Raw genomic sequence first — 20,412 nt, forward strand, 5'->3', positions numbered from 1 at the left:
ATACAGGGTATCAATTCAAATGGTGAACTCTGCAGCTGTGTTGTTCGCTGAGCAGACAGAGACTGCAGTAACTGAAGAATATTGCCAGAAAGAGAGGTGGTGTATTTCAGTCCCCCTCCCTTCCCAGTCCCTAAACAGATAAGGCTCATCCAGCAAACCAGTAATGGGAAAAAAAAGTGTATTAAAATATTCACAAGATTACAATAGAAAACATGAAAGTCCATTCAAGAAAAAATATCCAAGATGACTGTTTCCAGATGAGTCTGTAAAAGCAAAAGCACTAACAGTTGGTACACTGGCTCCTCATGTAATCAGGCCATGCAATGCATATCTAGCTCCCTCACACAGATTATACACCTGTCTTACAGGTGTTTGTTCTCTTGCATACCTCCAAGACAGAAGTTTACAAAAGAAAAGTACCCGGTCTATGTTTCCAATTACTTTTACCACATAAAAACAGCTGGCATTGCAGGGAGACAGAAAAGATTGCACAGCACACTGATCTCCAAAGGCATTGAACTTACATTTTAGAGTGCAAAAATACCTTTAGATGAAAGGGCTTACTAGCTTTAGGGCAGTGAAGAGAAGGGAAAGAGAACCCTCAAGAGGAGTATAATTGCTGAGCATAGTTAATATTTTGTAGCCTCCCATATAAAAATGTTACCTAAATATTAGCACCACTGGGGTGTGGCCACAGCCCAGAAGTCTTACCCACCTTCTCACCTTTGATGGTTTTAAAGAGAAAATATTTCCATCACCTATTATACAATAAGAACATTTTGTATTTGAGGTCCTAGGGAGATACATTAATAATGTAAAATTCCAAGACAAGATTTCAATACAGAGTGAAGGTGTGTTGGTTATATATCAAACAGCCCACACTTCGACCTCAGTGAATCCATTCTAAGGCAATGCAGCTTCTAAGTTGCATATACACATTTACTGCAGTTACCAGACAGATGGTTACCTAAACAGTTCTCACAGGTTTAAAAAAGTTAAAAACCTAATTCCAGCTCTTCCAGGCACAAACTGAAATATCACTAAAGCTTTGAAAGAAAACAAAACTCTACAGGTCTCCAGTTATAAATGACACATCATTCAATTAGTTACAGGGACATATTTGCCACCCTGTAATGGCTCTTAATGCCACTTCATGAACATGCTGACCACCTCCCTCACAGAACAACTGCTGAAGTCAAAAGGGGCGATGGAGATTTGACGTATTGAGTACAGCTACCTATTTACTTAGATCGATGCTTTATAATTATTTGTAATCCTCTTCTCAAAATTCATTTCTGGTAATCAAAGTCAAGGAAGAATATATCCACTATTAGTAAAAAGCCAAAACTTTTCCACTTTGCAGTTCTGTTAAAAACAGGGAAGATGAATGATGCCATTCATAACCTTAGCTCTAGGGGGTGCCAGCTGGCTTAGCTGCCAGAGCCCAGGCTGGCGATCCAAAACTGCACTCCTACAATGGGTAGGTGGTCACTTTTACCCATAAAAGACCTTTTTTTTCCCCCCTCAGCTGAGAAATGGGTTTCAGACTGATCCCAGTTTTGTTTGCATGGTGAATAAAAGAGAATTCATTGCAAGTCTTTCACCTCACCCAGGCTTTCCCCAGCTCTACTATCCAAGAGCCATGACCCACGTAGCAGTTTTAGTCATTTACTACTGCCTCAAGAGAGGCTGCCTACCCCTCAGCTGTGCTGCAGCACGCCTGCCACACAGCACTTATTTTTAAAATAGATGGTCCTAAAAAGAGCTAGCAGCAGTACTACAACAGGACAAGGACAACACACTTAGTGTTCCTCAAAGTCCAAGCTGTTCCTTTCCACCTGCAAAGCACAGCATCAGAGAATTAAGAGAATAGCAGTAGAGCAAATAGAGTTAAACTTCTGGTCACCATACCATCAGCATATGATGACCTTGCCTGACTTTAATCTCTGCTTGCTACCCATCAAGGAAATAGAAATCCTCTGTCTCCTGAGACTTTACTAACTAAGCCAACTTAGCATCAGTCCCTTTCATCAGCACAAGTTATCGTATGATTAAACAAGCTAAGATAACCTGAGGGACAGAAATTTCCCAGGTGTTGTCTCACATTGCCTCAAGTTCTTTTGACTTCAGGCTGAATATGTTATTTAATAGCTACATTGTTCATGTTTCCATTACCCCCCCCAAAAAATTTCAATTTTTGAATTCAAAAATTTAAAATTCAAGAATTCAATTGAATTCAAAATTCAATTAAAAAAATTCACTGGAGAGGGATTCAGACTGATTTCTGCTATTCCTGGGGGAAGGGACTTTTGTTTCTTTCTAAAAAGACGTTCAGCATTTTTTAAAAATGCTGAACAAGTTCATTCTGCCTTCACAAAGAGGATCCAAGCAGCCTTGCAATGAGCCTCCTCAGTACAGGCAATATGAACATACCTGTTGCTAAACAAAAGCAATGGAAGATGTTTCCTAAAGTTAGTCAGCACCACCCAGATCAGCATGTCTCCTAAAATTAGCACCAGAATAGCATGTTTCCTAAAGTCAGCACCAACCAGATCAGTGTATTTCTTAAAGCTAGCACCACATCAGGATTATGCTCAGATTCTCCAGTATATTCCATCAGGAAAAGAAACAAACATTAGTAGCAGACTTCAGAGCCAAAGACAGCCCTGTCTTCTCATAGCAGCAAGTTTTTGATCGCTACATTCATCACATTTCTCCCTCTTACTCTAAAATGTCTGGGGAGAAAGATGGTGATGCACAGGGATGAACACAGGCAGATCAAAATCAAATTTCTCCATCAACCATGTCGAAAGCATTCATTTCTTACTAAGTATAAAACAAATGTTGGGAAGTAATAGCCTGGTAGATAAGGAAAGCAGCAGCAGCAGGATTCATCCTGATCTTAATGAGGCTTCTAACAAAGGCAGGTGTTGTCAGGAAACCAGTGAAGTCTGATCCTGATTAAAGAATATAGTGTTGGCATACCCAACTTTGTTGGGAAAAAACCCACTGTACACAAAGTAGTTATTAAAGTTACACTGTCACAATTAAAGGATTATTTAATGTGGTTCTGAAAGGTCTGCCATGGGCCTGAAACTATTTTTCATTTACTTGATGTTACAGTGGAATGTAGGCTTAAGTTTGCATATATCAAGCTAAGAGTGTTGCAAGCTCACTGGAGGACAGGATGAGAATTCAAACCAAGTTTTCAACTGACAAACCGAAGGTGAGGTCTGAAAAAGCCATAACAATTTCAGCAGAGACAAATTTGCAGACAATACAAAACCAGGGAGAGCTGCTGGCACACCAGATGGTGGTGCTGCCATTCAGAGGGACCTCGACAGGCTGGAGAATTGGGCTAAGAGGAATTTCATGAAGTTCAAGAAGGAGAAGTGCCAAGTCCTGCACCTGGGGAGGAACAACCCCATGCACCGGTACATGCTGGGGGCCGCCCGGCTGGAAAGCAGCTTTGCAGATAAGGCCCTGTGGGGGTCCTGGTGGACACCAGGTTGAACATGAGCCAGCAGTGTGCCCCTGCTGCAAAGAAGGCAAATGGTATTCTGGGCTGCATTAGGCAAAGTATTGCCAGCAGGTCAAGGGAGGTGCTCCTTCCCCTTTATTTGGCACTGGTGAGGCCACACCTGGAGTACCGTGTCCAGTTCTGGGCTCTCCAGTACAAGAGAGATATGGACTTACTGGAGCAAGTCAAGTGCAGGGCCACAAACATGATAAAGGATCTGGGGCATCTTTCATATGAGGAAAGGTTGAGAGAGCTGGGACTGTTCAGCCTGAAGAAGAGAAGGCTTGGGGGGGCGGGGGAAATCTTATCAATGTGTGTAAATACTTGATAGGAGAGAATGAAGAGCACTTACTCTTCTCAGTAGCACTCGCTGGCAGGACAAGAGGCAATGGACCAAAGTTTGAAAAAAGGAAATTCCACCTGAATATAAAGAAGCACTTTTTTTACTGTTTGATCACTCTAAGCAATCAAACAGTGGAACAGGTTGCCCAGAGATGTTGTAGTTTCCATCTGTGGAGATACTCAAAACCCAACGGTGGACAGTGCTGGGCAACCTGCTCTAGCTGACCCTGCTTGAGGGTTTGGACTAGATGATCTCCAGAGGTCCCTTCCAACCTCAACCATTCCGTGACTGATTCTGTGAAATACACTGAACTAGGAAATGGGTAAGAATCAGAGAGAAGGGGTTATGGCAGACCAAACGGAAAATTATTTGCTGCTACAAAAAAAGCCAACACCACATTAGGATGTACAAAACAGAAATCCTTCTACTGTATGCTACTCTGAGAAGACCTCAGCTGGAATGCCACTTCTAGTTTTGAGCACCAGATTTCAGGATACAAATGGGTCAGCTAAAGAAAGATCCTCTTCAGCAGAAGAGAACGATCAGAGATCCTTAACAATCTATAAGGAGTTTTATCTAGAAACAAGAAGCTGGGAAATTATATTCAAGTAGTAGACTTGCAGAGAGGAAGGAAATAAACTGCCCTCCGCATCCTCTGTGCAAATATAGGTTACACAAAAAAACACACATCAAAAAAACCAAAGAGTGAAGCCCTAGATTTCCTCCGGAGGTCATTCAGCCTCCACTACAGGCTTTTAAGAACAGATAAAGCATCTCTAAGGAAGTGACAGTGGTATAATGGAGCCATGGGAGAGAGATGAGGGAGTATTACAGCTTCTAGATCCCTTGGAGCCCTTTTTCATGCTTATATGAAATGACAGAGCTTCGAGGAAGAAACATTTCATTGAAAGGTTCAACAGAGTCTGAAGCAACCACCTACAGCTATAACTTCCTATCCCTTCAACTCACTAGCTCTTAAGTTTTCACAGGTAAACTACCATTTCACAAAATTCATTAGATCAACACTATCCCCATACCTTAAAGGGCTAAGCTTGAATAGATGGGCTCAATATAGAAGTAGACAGTTCTGTGACCTGCGTTACACAGATCACGTAGGCCTAAACATTTTCTTCACTTATGCTGCTAAGACATACATTTCTGATAGCTAGGAGTCACAATTTGGCCTACAAGACCAAGTGAGACTGTCTAGTTTATATGAGAAGGCAGCTTGTATTGAGAATCTGACCAAGGAAAGATGAATACCCTGTATACATAAAGAACTCTGTGAATATAAAGAAGATAATCTTCTTTATATTCACCTCAACAAAAGAAATTAGGCCCTATAAGCAAAAAAAGAATCTCCAGGTCAATCTAGAATCTTCAGGCATCTTCCAGTTTCTCCATTAATAATCAAGATAAAAATATTTTTAAATTGTGATGCGAGTTTTCTCTTTCTCTCTCGTCACACAAGATACAAAAAAGAATACTGGCAATTTATACGCAAAATTCTTACCGCATTTCAACATGCAACATGGGTCTCACTTCTGTACGATTAAATAGACTATTTACACACAATACATATATATCTTTCCCTCTGTATGCACATGCATTGGTCCTAGCCTAGGCATCAAAGGCCACATGTGAGTTCTCTGGGTCAAATCTTGTTCAAGCAATTCCAGTCTGAATGTGTGTTTTCCTTTGGATAGCTTAGGATCTCATCTCAGTTCTTCCGAATATCAGCATAGACCACAGACTCTGACTTGTTAATCTTGTCGCTGTGCTGTCCTCCGGAGTGATCTAACTGCGCGTAAATGACGGGGCCCTGGGAACAGAACAAAAAAAAGCACAATTAGTATTTTTCAGAATAGGCCACATTGCCCCTCGCTTCCACAGGGGCCGCAGCAAGACCAAAGCTAAAGCAAGACCACAGAGCTTTTATGACTGCTAACAGCACTTTGAAGCAGGTGGAATGAGCCCTCACCTACAAATGAGCTCTAGTCTGCCACCTTTCTCCTATCAGGAGCATGCCAAACAGCACCATTTCCTCCCTTTCATACTGTTATGGCTGCTTGCTTCTCACAAAAAGCAAAATCTAGAATCCTTTGTTCTGAAAAGCAGCAATTCTTACATGCTATGGAGCAAAGATACATGGCTTAGTCAGATGCAGGCCAGATTTAATATTTTTCAAGAGGAACTGTAGTACCAATTTACCAGTAGGCAGCAGAGTATACTTCCCATACTGCCACTCAAGTCCTGTAAATCCCACCACAGCTGTACCACTTGGATAATGAGGGAGCAAACAAACCTGCAGCCACCTTATGACACCAGTCACTGCCCAAGCAAGGGATGGGATCAAGACTTACACAGCAGTGAGCCAGAAAATACGGAAACGGTGCAGTAATGCAGAATTCTTACCTGACTTTCGAGCCAACCCAGGTAGTGAGCACCTCCACAGAAACAAATATAGCATGGCCACACACCTTCGCTACATTTTCTGGGATGCAGTGGAGGACGTTACAGCACCATCTTTCAGCAGAGCATGCAAACACACCAGCGCCTTCCTAAAACACCACATTCTCCAAAACACAGCCCACAGGAAAACGAACTGCAGCTATTCGAGATGGGCTGAGGACAGGACTGCAGCCTATAAAGAGCAGGTACTCAACAAGACAGGTGGGACTTTTATGGAAAGGTCTGATTTGCAGCTCCCATTCTGCATGCCTCAATTGACATAAGCATAGAGCAGAAGGCTGCGACCACCACCTACCAGGTGGTCTCAGCAGAGAGACCACACACCCACACACACCCCCCTGTGCAGGAGGGAAAGGGACCGCCCTGTTTGGGGGTGGGTGGGGGAAATTACAAGGACAGATCTTCTAGTTTGGTTGCAGCTTTTTTAGCAGTTTTTGCTTTAAAACCATTTCATCCATTTAACTCTGTTTCTATTTCCCTTACGCCCCAGGAAGGAATAGCCTTCACAGGCATTTCTCCTACCCCCTTCTCCCCAGTACTTTCGATATCCTGACAAATTAGAAAACAACTCTATGGAACTGACCCAGAAATCCTTCCATCTATCTTCCAAAGCAATTAGGGGCTAGAGATTAAAAGAGACCTGCTGTACAGAAAATTAAGTCCTTGAAGGACCAGAGGTACACTTCTGCACAGCTGTTTTCCCCCCAATACAATGGCAAAGCACACACTTGATAAATACCTTGTTCTCTTTCAGAAGTAGTTTAAATCCAAATTTTCTTCCTTCCAGGTAAAGTATTTCCCAAGTGATAAAGAGTAGAGGAAGGAGATGGACAGAAGGATAAAAACTTGCGAGCAGATATAAAACACTGAATATAAATAACAGATTGAGAAAATGCTCCAAAAAAAAGACACTGATGTCTTAGAAAATTCTGGATTTCAAGTCTCATGAGAGACACTTTTTTTTTTTTTTCTTTTTCTGCTATTTGCTCTCATGTTGTTCTGGTCTCCAACATTGTATCAGGACCACATTACTAATTCCAATTAGAGTGCAGTGTCTATATAAACTTCAAGGCAAAGTGACCCTAAGGTTTATTTGTAAGCAATTGGACTCTCATCTGCCTGAGGCCATAGGTCAAGGGTATGATAAATTCAGCTCCAGAGCACTTCTTATCAGTTAAAAAAAAAAATTAAAAAAAAAAATCTACAACTGCATAAAGTACTCACTATGACATTTCAAGTTTTGTTCAAGTAATTCTGATGGGTCAACTTTCTACCACAGGACTTCACTCAGGATCAGCACCAGGGCCATTTTTTTTCCTGCATTTGATACCTCCAGTGGTCTGAATCTTTGTAAAAATTCTTCTTCCACAATTAAAAGCTTCAAAAAAGTCTAAACAATTCAGAACTTTCACCTAATCCCAAATAGACTCATTCTGACTCTTCAGAACCAGAAGATGGACCAGCACTGCCATATAAAACCCAGCATTTCCCTAAGCCTTGCAATTTTTCTATTCAGAACTGAAGGGAAAAGAGTAGCAGGTGTACCGATACCTTGCTAAGGGTTTGTCAGCAGAGTCATGAATTGCAAGTTACAGCAAAGAAAAACGAATTACAAAGTTAGACCACTATGCTCTAACAGTGGTCTACAGTATTTTCAAATTTTTTAAGTTCTGAAAGATGCTGCAACTACGACAGATTCCAGCTCCAGGAAATTTATCTGAAATTTAAATCAAGATTCCTGGCACCATGAACTGCTCCTTCCCAGGGCCCTGGGGTCCAGTTCAAAACCTGGAACAGAGCTCGAACATAGCCTGTTCAGATATGTCTTAAATCAGAAAGAGCAAAGCCAGAGATCTGCACTTAAGTTAATGTAGCTTTAGTGCTCCCCACTTCTACACTGACAGACGTGCCTGCTTAGGATCTCTATACCCATACTGCTCTGTACATCAGAAATCCACTTCTATGGAAGTTACACTTTAAGATCAGTGGTCCTTCAGCCTGCCCAGAAATTAATACTCAGCTACTTGCAAAGCACAAAGACAAATGACAGCCACCTTGGAGTTAGCATATCTTGGGACAACACACCTCTGCCTTCCAGTTTGCCTGCTGCAACTCAGATTACTAGCTAAACAAGGACATCCATGTGGGAAACACATATAGTTCTTCCCTTCACTGGAAATGCTTTTTTCACTCATCCAAATAACAGTCATGGTAGAATACGAGTCACTACGGAATGATGGCATGGAGAAGAAACACCACATATAAATTTGACAGGACAGAACATACCTGCTGAGAAGGAAGACACAGTGAAAACAAGTGGAGTTGATTCAGCCAGCTGAACATTCACAGAATCAGTTATACATACTTTCAGCACTCTGGGGCACTCCAGAAAGCAAGGTCCACACTTGATAAACTTGCACCCAAAACACAAAGGAAGTGGAGGCTCAAGTGCACTTTCAGCTAAGAAGTGATGTGGACAAATACTTCATAACTGATTCTTAAACTGATACGTAAATAACAAAATGAATAAACTTCATTTAATAAATTTAATTTAAATGCCATTCTTTGAGAGTGAACACCTCTATTACTGTTTTTAATTTGCAGAGGCAGGGGTTGTGTATTTGTATTCACAGTTCTCCACCAGTGAAGCACGAAGCATTCAATCAATTCCTACACATCCTGCCAAGTAAAAGGCTCCAAGGAAGTCCACAGGCCTTTACTGTTTGACCGCAGCACTGACTGTGTGAACCCCTGGTCTAAAACTGCCAGGCAATCCAAGACACAAAAGTGTGCCTGAATCGGCAAGCAGCCTGCAACAGCTTCTGGGAACTGCTAGGAATCTGAATATCAGCATTTCACCTACACAACAGCTCAAAAGCTTGAATACTACAACTAGTTTCCTGATTACCAAGAAATATCAAGTTTTACTTATATGGGATGCTAGATTTCACATATGTTAACTTGCATGTTGATATCACCCTTTTTTTTATAAAACAACAGTTAGAAGTTAAAAATATAAGTGTAAGCAATTTAAATTTAGTTTCCTCACTGATTTAAACCATCTGTTCAAAATCTGATCTACCCGGATTTTATTGTGGATCTTTTAAAAGAAAAGTAAATATGTTTACTTGCTGTTCTGTAAAGACGGGGCAAATGCTTAACAGAAGGTAGAGAAACCACTTGCTGCTATAAATGTTTGCCAAGAAAAGAAAATCCAGACAAAGCACTCTTCGCCTGACAAAAGAGATTAAAAAACTGAAAAACTAAACTAAAACTAAACAAAACTAAAGCCATTTGCCATATTTTTCCTTTGAGGTCAGCAGTGTTCACGCTTCGGGTTTTCCTTTAAGAACTTACCTGTGGGAAGACCCTGGAGGACTCTGTCAAGGAATAAGCAGACTGGAGTGACTACAGAAGGGCAAAAGCACACTGATTCTGAGTTATCTTTACAAAATTTAGATTTACTCTGACATGTTCCTTCCAGTACATTGAGACCCAGAACACTGGGGACATGGAAGGGTGAGGACACAGCACGCTTCCACACCAAAAACATTACAGAGAAGATAAAAGTATTTTTGCTTTCAAGACATAAGTGCAGAACAGCAAAACTCTTCCTCCTTGTAGCTCTCAGGGCACTTGCATGTACTGCTTCGTACCATGACAGTAATTAGATAAAACATCTTGGTCTTTTGACCTAGGGAAGTTCACTCCAACAGCTACTGCAACATATATCCCACACATAAGCTTTTTTTCTTTTTTGGGGGGTTGCGGGGGGGAAGGCAGGAATCACCTGTCTCATTCACCCATTCTAGAAGCCCCTCCCATGAACTAGAAAAGACAAGCTTTATCTAGGCCTTATAGGCAGCCTGCTGCTACTAGACCCACTCCAGTCAAAATCTGAACTATTTTTAAATCTTGTAACTTGAGTATATTGCCTTTATGTTCAGAGAATAATTGTTCTCTGAAGTCAGTAGGTAGCTTTGTGGGCCTATGTGCTAAAACTCTGGAAACACTGCACCTGCGAAGAACAATGTGCATTTCAAAACCAGACTGGAAGCCCAACAGAGTAGGGACTTTGAGTTTATCCAGCTCACTGTCAGCACTGTATTTTTTTCCTGTAGTGTTAACACATTAACACACATCTCCATTATTGTGTCAGAAGAAATTAAGAAACCAGGTATTAACTCTGATTTAGAAACCCATCAGTTCACACGCTACTCTGCAGCCACTTGCTAATTAAGAAAAAGTCTATTTCAGACTTAAACTCACTCAGGATCTGTAGCTCCACAGGAAAATTGCTGGGAGTACACAAATCAAGAGGTAAGAAACAGCTTACAAACAAGGAAATCCTGTACACTGTTAACAGGTAATCATATTGCGTAGAATCCCTGTCTGACGCATGCTCTCTCCCCTCTGACTAATTTCCCATGGGATGTTAACTCTGGATAAGAGCCACCTTTTTCCTTCAAAGTCAGCAGAACTTTGCCGACAGCAGCAAGCACAAGACAAAACATGGCAATTTCAAGCCCACAAAAGCTGGGTGGCTCAGCAGAGGAGAGCTCTCAGCAGCAAGAGTCATCTTCAAACTGATCATCATGGGTCAGTGTTTGCACTGCACTGGCTCATTTCCTTGTGAAGGAAGTACGTGCCACAGAGCATGCACCTTCACAGTAACGAGAGAGAAAGCAAAATTCCTCCCCATTACAATCCTAGAACAGATTAGGCAGCTTTATGGGGTGATTACACATCTAGTAGATAATTTTGTCTCTACATCAAACAGCTACCCACTGCCCACTCCTCAACCTTGCCAGGGTCTCATCCTTGCACTTCACTACAAATTGTGTATGTTAACGCACAAGATCAGAACCATCTTCTTTTATACATTAGTACAAAAAGGGCATAAAACTCCATCTCAACTAATATCTAGATGCTATTCCTTCAATTGCACTAACCTTTCTACGGAAGAGTCCACCAGTCCCAGCTTACTGCCCAACCCTTGTTCGGAGCAGACACTTTTACCCTTCAGCCTTCATCACCTTAACAGACAGCAGCTAATTCATGTGTCCCACCCTGCCTTTATCTTTTCCATGCCATCTCCCCCACACTCTGGGAGGATCCTGCTTCGGGAAGCAGCAGGAAGCAGTTTACCTGGTGTGATCTGGCGGGCACGCTGTTTACCAGACCCTCTGTGTCGGAGGGGGACTTCTGCGGAGCCTGCTTAACCGGTGACATCAAGCTCTCAGATGTACTGCAGCTGACGAGGTGGCAGAGCAGAGTTTGCACGACAATGTTCAAGAGGCACAAAAAAAAAACAAACAAAAAAAGAACAAAAACAAAAAACGAGTGATGGCAAGATGAATGTGGCAGATTATGCCAAAGTAAAAATGAACATAATGGATTCTGAAATAAACACATACAATTCTCCATCTCTCCCCAGACATTTCTCTGTCCTTCCTCCCGGAGTCCCACTGGTAAGCAACATGAAGGAACAACTATTAACATAGGACAGCAGCTCCTCCAAAACACCTGTTTCCTAAATATTCCCATTCAACCCAACCTGTCTAAAACCGTATGTATTTTCTTCACTGAGGCTTCAGGCTCAGTTAACAGTGGTAAACAGCAATTATCTTCTGACTATAAGCTAAACAGTCCCAGACACTGAGGCAACTGTTATATCAATGCTTCAGTTAGAGCGAACACTTGCAAGAGCTACCAGCAATCCATACCAGACAGGTACTTCCTACCAAACTCCGTATTAGTTCCCTTGCTTTTGGTTAGGCTATGATCCCAAAATAATTCTGCCCACCCACAACAGATACCAGTCTCTGGAGCAATTACTTTAAGAGTCACAGGTGACATGTAAGCTATGTGCCCTGATATAGCTACTTGAATATCTAAATTGGGCAAATCTTGTTTTTCAAACAAGAAAACTGTCTTGCGGTGAGAACCAACACTCCTAAAAGAAGTTTGCCAGTTTTCACTCTCTGCTTCTTTCCATCTGCTTAAAGCAGGACTTAAAAGAAAACAAGCCTGTGACAGACAGAGAAATGAATATCACAGAGCTAAGTATATGAGCAAATGCCCTTAAACTTAGTATTAGTAGCTTCTGGGCAATGCAGTAATGGGTCTCTAAATGCTAGGTCTACATCCTCGTACCCAAGCACCCAGGAAAGAAAACCAGCCGCCTCCTTGACAGCAGACACAGGAGTTCCCTTTGCTACCACAACCCTCTGACCACTGGGCATCATTTTCTCCCAATCTTTGTAGACAGACAGTGTACAAAGCAAGCACAGAAACAAACAAATGAGGACAGTGACATTAAGCAGACCACCTCCTCACAGGGCAATCATTTTTTATCCTTTGGTAAGTCTAACCATAGAAGACTTAGTTCCTCATACATGCAGCAGTAAGAAAAAAAAAAATACTGCCCCCAGCCATCACGGCAAGGGGCTTCTACTGTCTCAGAGATAAAGCAGCCCTTCTGTTAGCAAAATGTTGTAATCATGAGTTGTTTGCTTTATTCACAAAATTCTTCAGATCTACACTATCTAAAAGTCATAATTCAGGTTTAAGCAACTAACGCTCTTAGATCACTGCAAGTTTTCAAACACCTGAGCTGTCTGAGCCAGAGGAAGACTTATAGGGAATTTATTTTTATTTTGACACAGAAAGGACTCTGAATTTCCTGTGCTTTAGTCAATTCACTGGCAAGTTCACTGTTGGAAGAGATGGAGGGACACCATCTGGGATAAGCAGCAATCCCACCCCAGTCAGACAGGAGACAATGAAACCCAAGCACCCAGTGAAATGCATCATCCCTTTGCCAACAGATTCCAGCACAAATTACATTGAAGTTATGTTAGTAGAGCTAGCTGGTTAGTCAGCAAAGGAAGAGGAAATGTGTACACATACACACAGGTATTAACAGCAACCACCAACTTGATTAGTTACCATGGTGTCTAGTGGGACTGGAAGAGAAGACCCAGCCCTGTTACATTCCCAATCTGGCGTCTATATCAGGATCTCTGTAAGGAGAGGAAGGTAAGCAGGATCCGATCCCAGCACACCAAGGCAGAAAGAAAAAAAAAAACAAAAAAACACCAAAGTCAGAGCATGAACGGAGACTGTGGCCATGCAGGGGTTCCAGATGCCGCGCAGTGCCCCAGCCCATCTCAGTTCAAGGCAGAATGGTAATCTAAGAGTAAGTGCATCTCACCATCACCACCACCACACACTGGGTTAGCATCATGTAGAAGACAGTCCGTAAGTTTGGAGAGGGTCACAGCACACTTGGTTTCTCTTTACACATCATGCAGAGCTGGCATGGTCAGTGAAAGCAGTATTTAAACTTCAGAGATTACTTTCCCAAGAGAGTAGTTAAATCGACTACAAGAAATTACAGTGCATAAACTACTGCTCCAGGCTCAGCACCAGCATGTGTCCTTCAGCAGGAAGACACTGGAGAGCAGGTCACTGGGAAGCAAGGCAAGCGGACCACCTCACACAGACTGCTGGTGCATGACACTGCAGGCTTCTTTTCAGTTCTTAGGGGAAGGACACATGCAGAAAGGGAAAACCAGGCTTTCCACACAATTTTGAGCACACACAGCCGCCTTTGCTATATTTACCCTTACCATTGGGCAACAGCCAACTCACTTTCTCTAAGCTCTCCAACTGGGAAAAGGACAGGGCAAAGTTTAATTTAGAAAGCCCCACAAGTTTGTTTTTGGAGTTATTTTCTTTTATCCCACAGGCAACCCAAAGAACCTGCAGGAAGCAGGAATATTTGTTGGGGAAAGAACAGAAGAAAGTTGTACGTTTGGGTTTGTTCCTAAGACTACATATATAATTTTCGTTCTTTCTTATAGAAGCAAATTACCAGCTAATTAGAGAGGAGAAAAAAGGAAGCGCCTCCCCACCAGCACCAAGCTCCATCACCACAGGACTCAAGTCTGCCTTTGTTAGTTCTTGTTGCTTTTTCATATGCCCACTCAAAGATCTGCGCTTCACTTTGGAGTTATCCTCCTAACACTAAAAAACTTGCAGGGATGGTAACAGTTAACAAAAAACAGACAGTGAATGAGAATGGATGCAGAGTGGCTACTCCTTCCTTACTTTGAAGTGTGGTGATGAATGGGGTTTTGGCAAGTATACTCCAGGCTCAGGAGCCAGACACTGGCAACTGAAAAATCCAGTCTTAATCTCAACACAGAGCATTCCTTAAAGGTGCATGTGTGGCACTTTTCCTTTGGGGGCTGGGGGTGGTAGGGGGAAGCAGGGCTGGAGGGAAGGGAAGGGGAACAGACCAGAGCTAGGGGGATCTTGGATTAAATGTTCTTAGGGCATATACGCTTGTGGCTGGGGATCGGCTCCAACATTTAGTGATTTTCAGGTGCAACTCATGGTCAGTAGGTCTTTTCAGGCACAGTACAAAGACAATCATTATAGGCAGATGACCAGTGTTCCACATGGCCATACCCTATCTCTAGCCATGGTTGCCAAGACTTGGCTGAAACAACTCCTACCCCCCTCTAAGCCCTCCCTCTGATCCTGCTGCTGTTCCTCACATCATCCACAGGTGAGGAGGGAGATCTCTTACCCAGAGTATCGTTTTTTAGAGTTGTTCTTTCTGATGACAAGACACACGACAATAGAGATGAGCGGTGAGAGACCTGTAACCGTACCGATGACTATCCCTGCCACCATGGCAATGGGGAACGCAGGCAGGCTGTCTGGGGAGAGAAGGGAGAAAACATTCAACTCTTCTGCATTCCCTGATTAACAGAAGTGCAAACCACAAATGCTCTTGACCTTGGATTCATTTAGAGCAGAAGGCACTAATGTAATATCCAGGAATTACAACATGCAGCCTAAGTAGTAGTAGGAGCAGGCAGCCAGCAGAATAAGATATGAACAGAGCACACACCAAGAGTGTTCTTAATGTCACTGTCCTTCAGAAGAGAGTTTATACTGAACGAAGAATTTTTACATGTCAAGGAACACAAGTGACAATGAGGACAGCCCTGTCTCATTCTGTATCTGAAGGGAAAAAAAAAAGTTACATTCATCTGGCAATTCCCAGCAAGGTCAACAGGAAAAGGCAGGCACACTTGAAAGCAGATTTGAATATAGCACATTGCTAACCAACAAAGAGCACTGAAGGCTGGGTGTTCTCTGGGTAGCATGCAGCAGACAGCCTAGTTACTACCCATGATCACTCTTAAGAGTGTTTGTACATGATTCTGGTGTCTCAAAATACATCTCTACACATTTTTATAGAGTCATTCTTTCCCTTCTTAAGTCAGGATCATTGTATACTAGAAATATGCTTATAGGAACACAGTATTGCTTTACTCACGTTTTCCCCAATATAATTTTGGGGGAGGGTAGGCCAGGAAAGAGCAGCCAGAAATAAAAGCCAATCAGAGAATGAGTACAAAAGACTTACAAAGTAAAGAACACACAGAGTACCATTACAGCTTTTCCCAGTAAGAAACGAAGTCCCTCCCCTCCCCCTGCATCATGTTTAATGCAAGGAACATCTTAGACCAGAGGGTTTCTTACAAGACTCCATGCTACACTAGCTACTTGCACCAAATACAAGCGAATCAGCATGAGATCCAACAGGTAAAACATCTTATGTAGAAAAATCTTTCTCAGATACCTACATCTGACCATCACAGAATTGTTGACGTTGGAAGGGACGTCTTGAGATTGTCTAGTCCAACCCCACTGCTCAAGCAGGGTCAGCTAGCAGTTTGCTCAATACTCTGTTCAGTTTGGTTTTTACTATCTCCAAGGATGGGAGGCTCCATAATCTCTTCGGGCAACCTATTCTAGTGTTAAACCACAGTAAAAATGTGTTTTCTTATGTTCAGACAGAATTTCCTGTGTTTCAGTTTACCCCCTTTGTCTCTTGTCCTGTCACTAGGCACCACTGAAGAGCCTGACTCAGTCTTCTTTAGATCCAATACCTAGTGAGAGGATCCCTCTAAGCCTTTCTTCTCTTTTGCAGGCTAGACAACCCCAGCTCTCTCAACTTCTCCTCATACGAAAGGCGGTCCAGTCCCTTAATCATCTTAGTCACCCTTTGCTGGACTCGTTCCAGCAAGGACCACAGACCATGCTTATACAAAGCATTCCCAGCAAGTTCGCAGTCTGTAGACCAAGCCCATTTTGACATAATTGTCTAGAAGGGAGCAGCACAACACAATAGCCTGAAGTAGGGGCATCATACTAAGAAAACAGGGCTTACATTTAGTACTGTTCATTTTGAGTTCAGTAACTTTCAGAAGGGCTACCTGATCTCTAGCTGTTTCACTGATCATACCACCATTTGGCCAAATACTGCATCACCAGCCTTCCTAGCTCTCCAGTGTTAGATGCCAATTCATAACAACATGGTAATTCAGAGTGTTAGTAAGAAATTAAAGATGAAGGTATAAGTGCCACAATTTAGAGGAAGACATCCCTTCTTTCCAGAACCTTTCAGCAGCCCAGAGATCCATCTGCTATTGAGGAACACAGTCCTACCCACTTTTCAGGTATGTAAGACTGAGATTGTGTTTGAGCCCCATGCAAAGATAAACAAATCTATTTTGAGGCATAGAAGAGGTAGGAGTTCCCTAGTTTCTGTGCTTTTTCACCTTTCCAAGTGCAGAAATAACTGTCTGCAAAAGCATCAAAACAGACATGCATTTCTGTTAGCAGACCAGCTGTTGCCTTGTACACAAGAAAAAAAACCACACACACTTTTTCAGAGCAAGAAAGTAAGCAGCAATCCAAAACTATAGTGCAGAGTGTCTGCTGAAAGAGTGATATTAAAAATTTGATAGTTTTGTAATTTCTTTGACTCAGGTGAGGTTTTTTGGTTGGTTGAATTTGAGTAAAGGACAGCAGTTATGTTCTGTTGACAGAGGTTAAGACCATATAAAAAAATGCAACTGTGTGCACATGAAACTAGAGTCTGGCTTTATTGCCTCTCAGAACATGGTCCAACAGACTACAGAAAAGCTCACACAATTTTACGACCACATAGCTCAGCTGAAGAATGTCTCCCCCCCATGTTGTTGTTATATTTTTCAGCATTCCACAGTTACATGAATTCCTCATAAGTACTTGCAGAGCAGCCGACGACTTCATTGTAACAGACAGTCCCAGCTACATAACCAAATACCAGCTCTGAAAGCTAATATTTAAGTTAATAGCTTAACACCAGCCAAAAATCCAGCCTTTCAAAGAACACTTTTCACTGAACATCACCATAATTCAAATTCACTTCACTTCCACTGTAATTCAAATTCACTTCCATTTTCACTGAAAGCATGTTAGTAACGGTTTTATGAAATAAGCAGGAAATGGAAGTTTTCCATTGCTGCTAAGTATAAAGGTTTTCATACGACAATTCTAATTTTTTCCCCCCATGAGAGTTCAGATCAAAGATGGACTACCTCCAGATAACACAAGCTGTCTTGAACACAGTGCTAAGTAGCTTCCTATTACAAGTAGGGGCAGCCTAATGTAATGACTTGGAATTCCCTACAAATTTCTGTCACTTAGGCTTTGAACAATAGTCCTTTCCAGATTCAGATGCACTAGTGAAAGAAGAGTCTTGCTTCTCATCCCTGCCAGTAGGATTCTTCCAACGTAGCTGATGGAGCTGTTTATGCAAACACTATGTAGTTACTGCAGTGAAAATCAGCTGAGTTAGCTTGGCTTGGCAATTTTAAACAGTTAAGCCAACCCAGATCTTACTAAATGTTTAATCCAAAATCTAAGGCTAACCAAGCATCTATGAGATCATTTAAATGTGTAAAGTACGTACGTGGCTTTGAACAGTTTACAACACCAGACATATGATTCAGAACAATTAAATGTATACACAGTAAAAAAAATATGCACAAGAGTCAACATGTATTTATTTCAATTGAAAAAATTTCTGCAGCTCAGTTCAGGATGAGTTACAACCTATTACAAGAGCAGTACTTTCAGGTAAAGTCAGAATGCAAGACATCATTACAGCTATAGCTTGAAAACCCGATTTCAAGGTCTTCCTAAGAATTTGAAGACAATTGCTGCAGCATTTTTCTGACGAGAAGTATTGCCAAATATACGGTTCCCTTCAGAAACAGGGACATTCTCTTGTCCAGATGCTCCATCTATGGGGAGCCTGTTGAAAAATATCAGCTGAATTAGTGTACTGAAGTCAGTCTTCATTTGCTTAACCTGGGTTAAAATCTGAAGAGGTTTTGCCAAGATGGCCTGATTTTGCCAAACCAGCAGTTGTTTTGCTGCTTCTTCATAGAGACTATCAATACACTGTAAGAAAATAAACTGACCCTATTTCATATAGGCTTCAAACTTCCAAGAAACAGAAAGTTCTAAGTGATGGCAGGACCTCCGGAGGTCCCATCCAACTCAAACTGCTCTGTGAAGAGAAGGGTTAGATAAAGGCCTTGCCTACATAAGTACATGGAATGACCTCATGAGCAGGGGTACACACCTGTTATAGCAGCAGTATCATTCTACTGAGAGCATACACGTAGGTAATCTTTCCTAACATATTACAATTTAATGGAATAGCTGTATCAGCACTGCCATTTATGAATTCAACATTTATTCTTGTCCTTATTAAATATAAATTTGGAAATCTGATCACTGTAATAACTATTTCATTGTAGGAACAGTCACACTTTGGCTGACCTCCAGATTAGCTAGAACAATCAAATGTTTTGGATGGCCAAGGGAAATAAAGAGCCAAATTGACATACAGAATGTAAGTCCTCTTGAACTGTGATCACTGTTACCAAATGCTAACCAGAAGCCTTAAATGACTGCAAGTAGCCAGCCCTTGCAGTTTATAAGGGTCATCATGGATACTGCAAGAATATCGAAGTAAGAGACTGAATGCACCTCCAACACAAACACCTTTGCATGGAAGACAGTAGCATTTCACTGTCTGTCAGTACATGCTCAGGCCAGATTATTAGTTTTGTTTTCCAGTATATGGGTTCCAAAAAGAAGAGTCTGCCACTTTCTCTCCTTGCTCCCCAGATTTCAAAAGTCATCCTAACCCTTGATGTAGCATAATACAGAAAAAAAATTCATAGGACTTTGAAATGAGAAGATGGGTTTTCATCAAGGCTTCCATCAGCTTTTGCTAATACTTGTTAAAAGCATAGGAATTAGTGGGTATAAAAAACTGTCATACCCTTCTGCTCTAAACAGCTGACAGAATATCAGTTTGATTATTAGGACCTGGAAGAAGAGAATGAAAAAAGATAGTTGTTCCCTCCAGGCTACTCCCCCACCCCCAAGAAAAGTGATATAGACACAGAAGGGTGGGATGGGGTGGAGGGGGAAGGAAAGAAAAAAAAATCATATAGGGTGAATACCTTTCTCCACAACTCTAACTCGGATTTCTCCTGGTTTGACAACAATGTCAGGTGGGTTCTTGACATCGCAAATGTAAGTGCCGTTGTCCCGGAACTGCATGTTTGATATACTGATAGAAGCATCTTTCTTGTTAAGATCTCCAGCCCAAGTGATCCTGTCTTTAAATGGTATGTCCTTTCCAGGGTATGGCTTTCCATTAAAGTAATAGAAAAACTGTAGTCAAGGAAGAGAGGATATAAGAACAATCCAATTAGAGATTACAGAGCTATTATGCTTCTCTCACTATTACAGCATTCTCCCAGAATCCACTGTATTATACACAGCTAGTATTTGAGATTTATTTTTCCTCCTGCCACACCACTTTAGCCTGGCTTGTTGCCTCTTCATCACATAACCATGCTACGGTTTATACCTCAATCATACTACCACAACAGACTGCAAGTTTTGGTTTTCCGTTGGTTTTGTTTTGTTTGTTTGGGGTTTTTTCCCTGTTTTTGGGGACATGGGGTTTTGCAGACAAGGTGGGGGAAAGAGAAAAGGCTGGTAGCCTGGGAATAATTAAAGGATAGAACAGTTCTGGATTACAGCCATCTGTCTTTCAGGCACAGGAAGCCTTCTGCATCCTAGTAGGAAAAGGATACCAGGTTTTCTCTCTCACGTTTTGCTGTGTGTTACTTGCAAC

The 20,412-nt window shown here is 41.8% G+C and overlaps 1 protein-coding gene across 4 annotated transcripts in view; it reads right to left on the reverse strand.

Moving 5' to 3' along the window:
• Nucleotides 1-161: 161 nt before the first annotated feature.
• The window catches only part of MPZL1 (myelin protein zero like 1), a 40,063-nt gene continuing 19,812 nt past the window's right edge, over nt 162-20,412 (reverse strand). For all 4 annotated transcript variants that reach the window (XM_072885477.1, XM_072885492.1, XM_072885493.1 and 1 more), the window contains 4 exons: nt 19,730-19,943; nt 14,935-15,067; nt 11,484-11,589; nt 162-5,685 (listed from right to left, as the gene is read on the reverse strand). In XM_072885477.1, the coding sequence (XP_072741578.1) occupies nt 5,584-5,685; nt 11,484-11,589; nt 14,935-15,067; nt 19,730-19,943 (555 nt within the window). In that variant the 3' untranslated portion in view covers nt 162-5,583. The remainder of the gene's footprint in view (nt 5,686-11,483; nt 11,590-14,934; nt 15,068-19,729; nt 19,944-20,412) is intronic.

Source organism: Ciconia boyciana, chromosome 1, assembly GCF_034638445.1.
Source record: "Ciconia boyciana chromosome 1, ASM3463844v1, whole genome shotgun sequence".
Classification (NCBI taxonomy): domain Eukaryota; kingdom Metazoa; phylum Chordata; class Aves; order Ciconiiformes; family Ciconiidae; genus Ciconia; species Ciconia boyciana.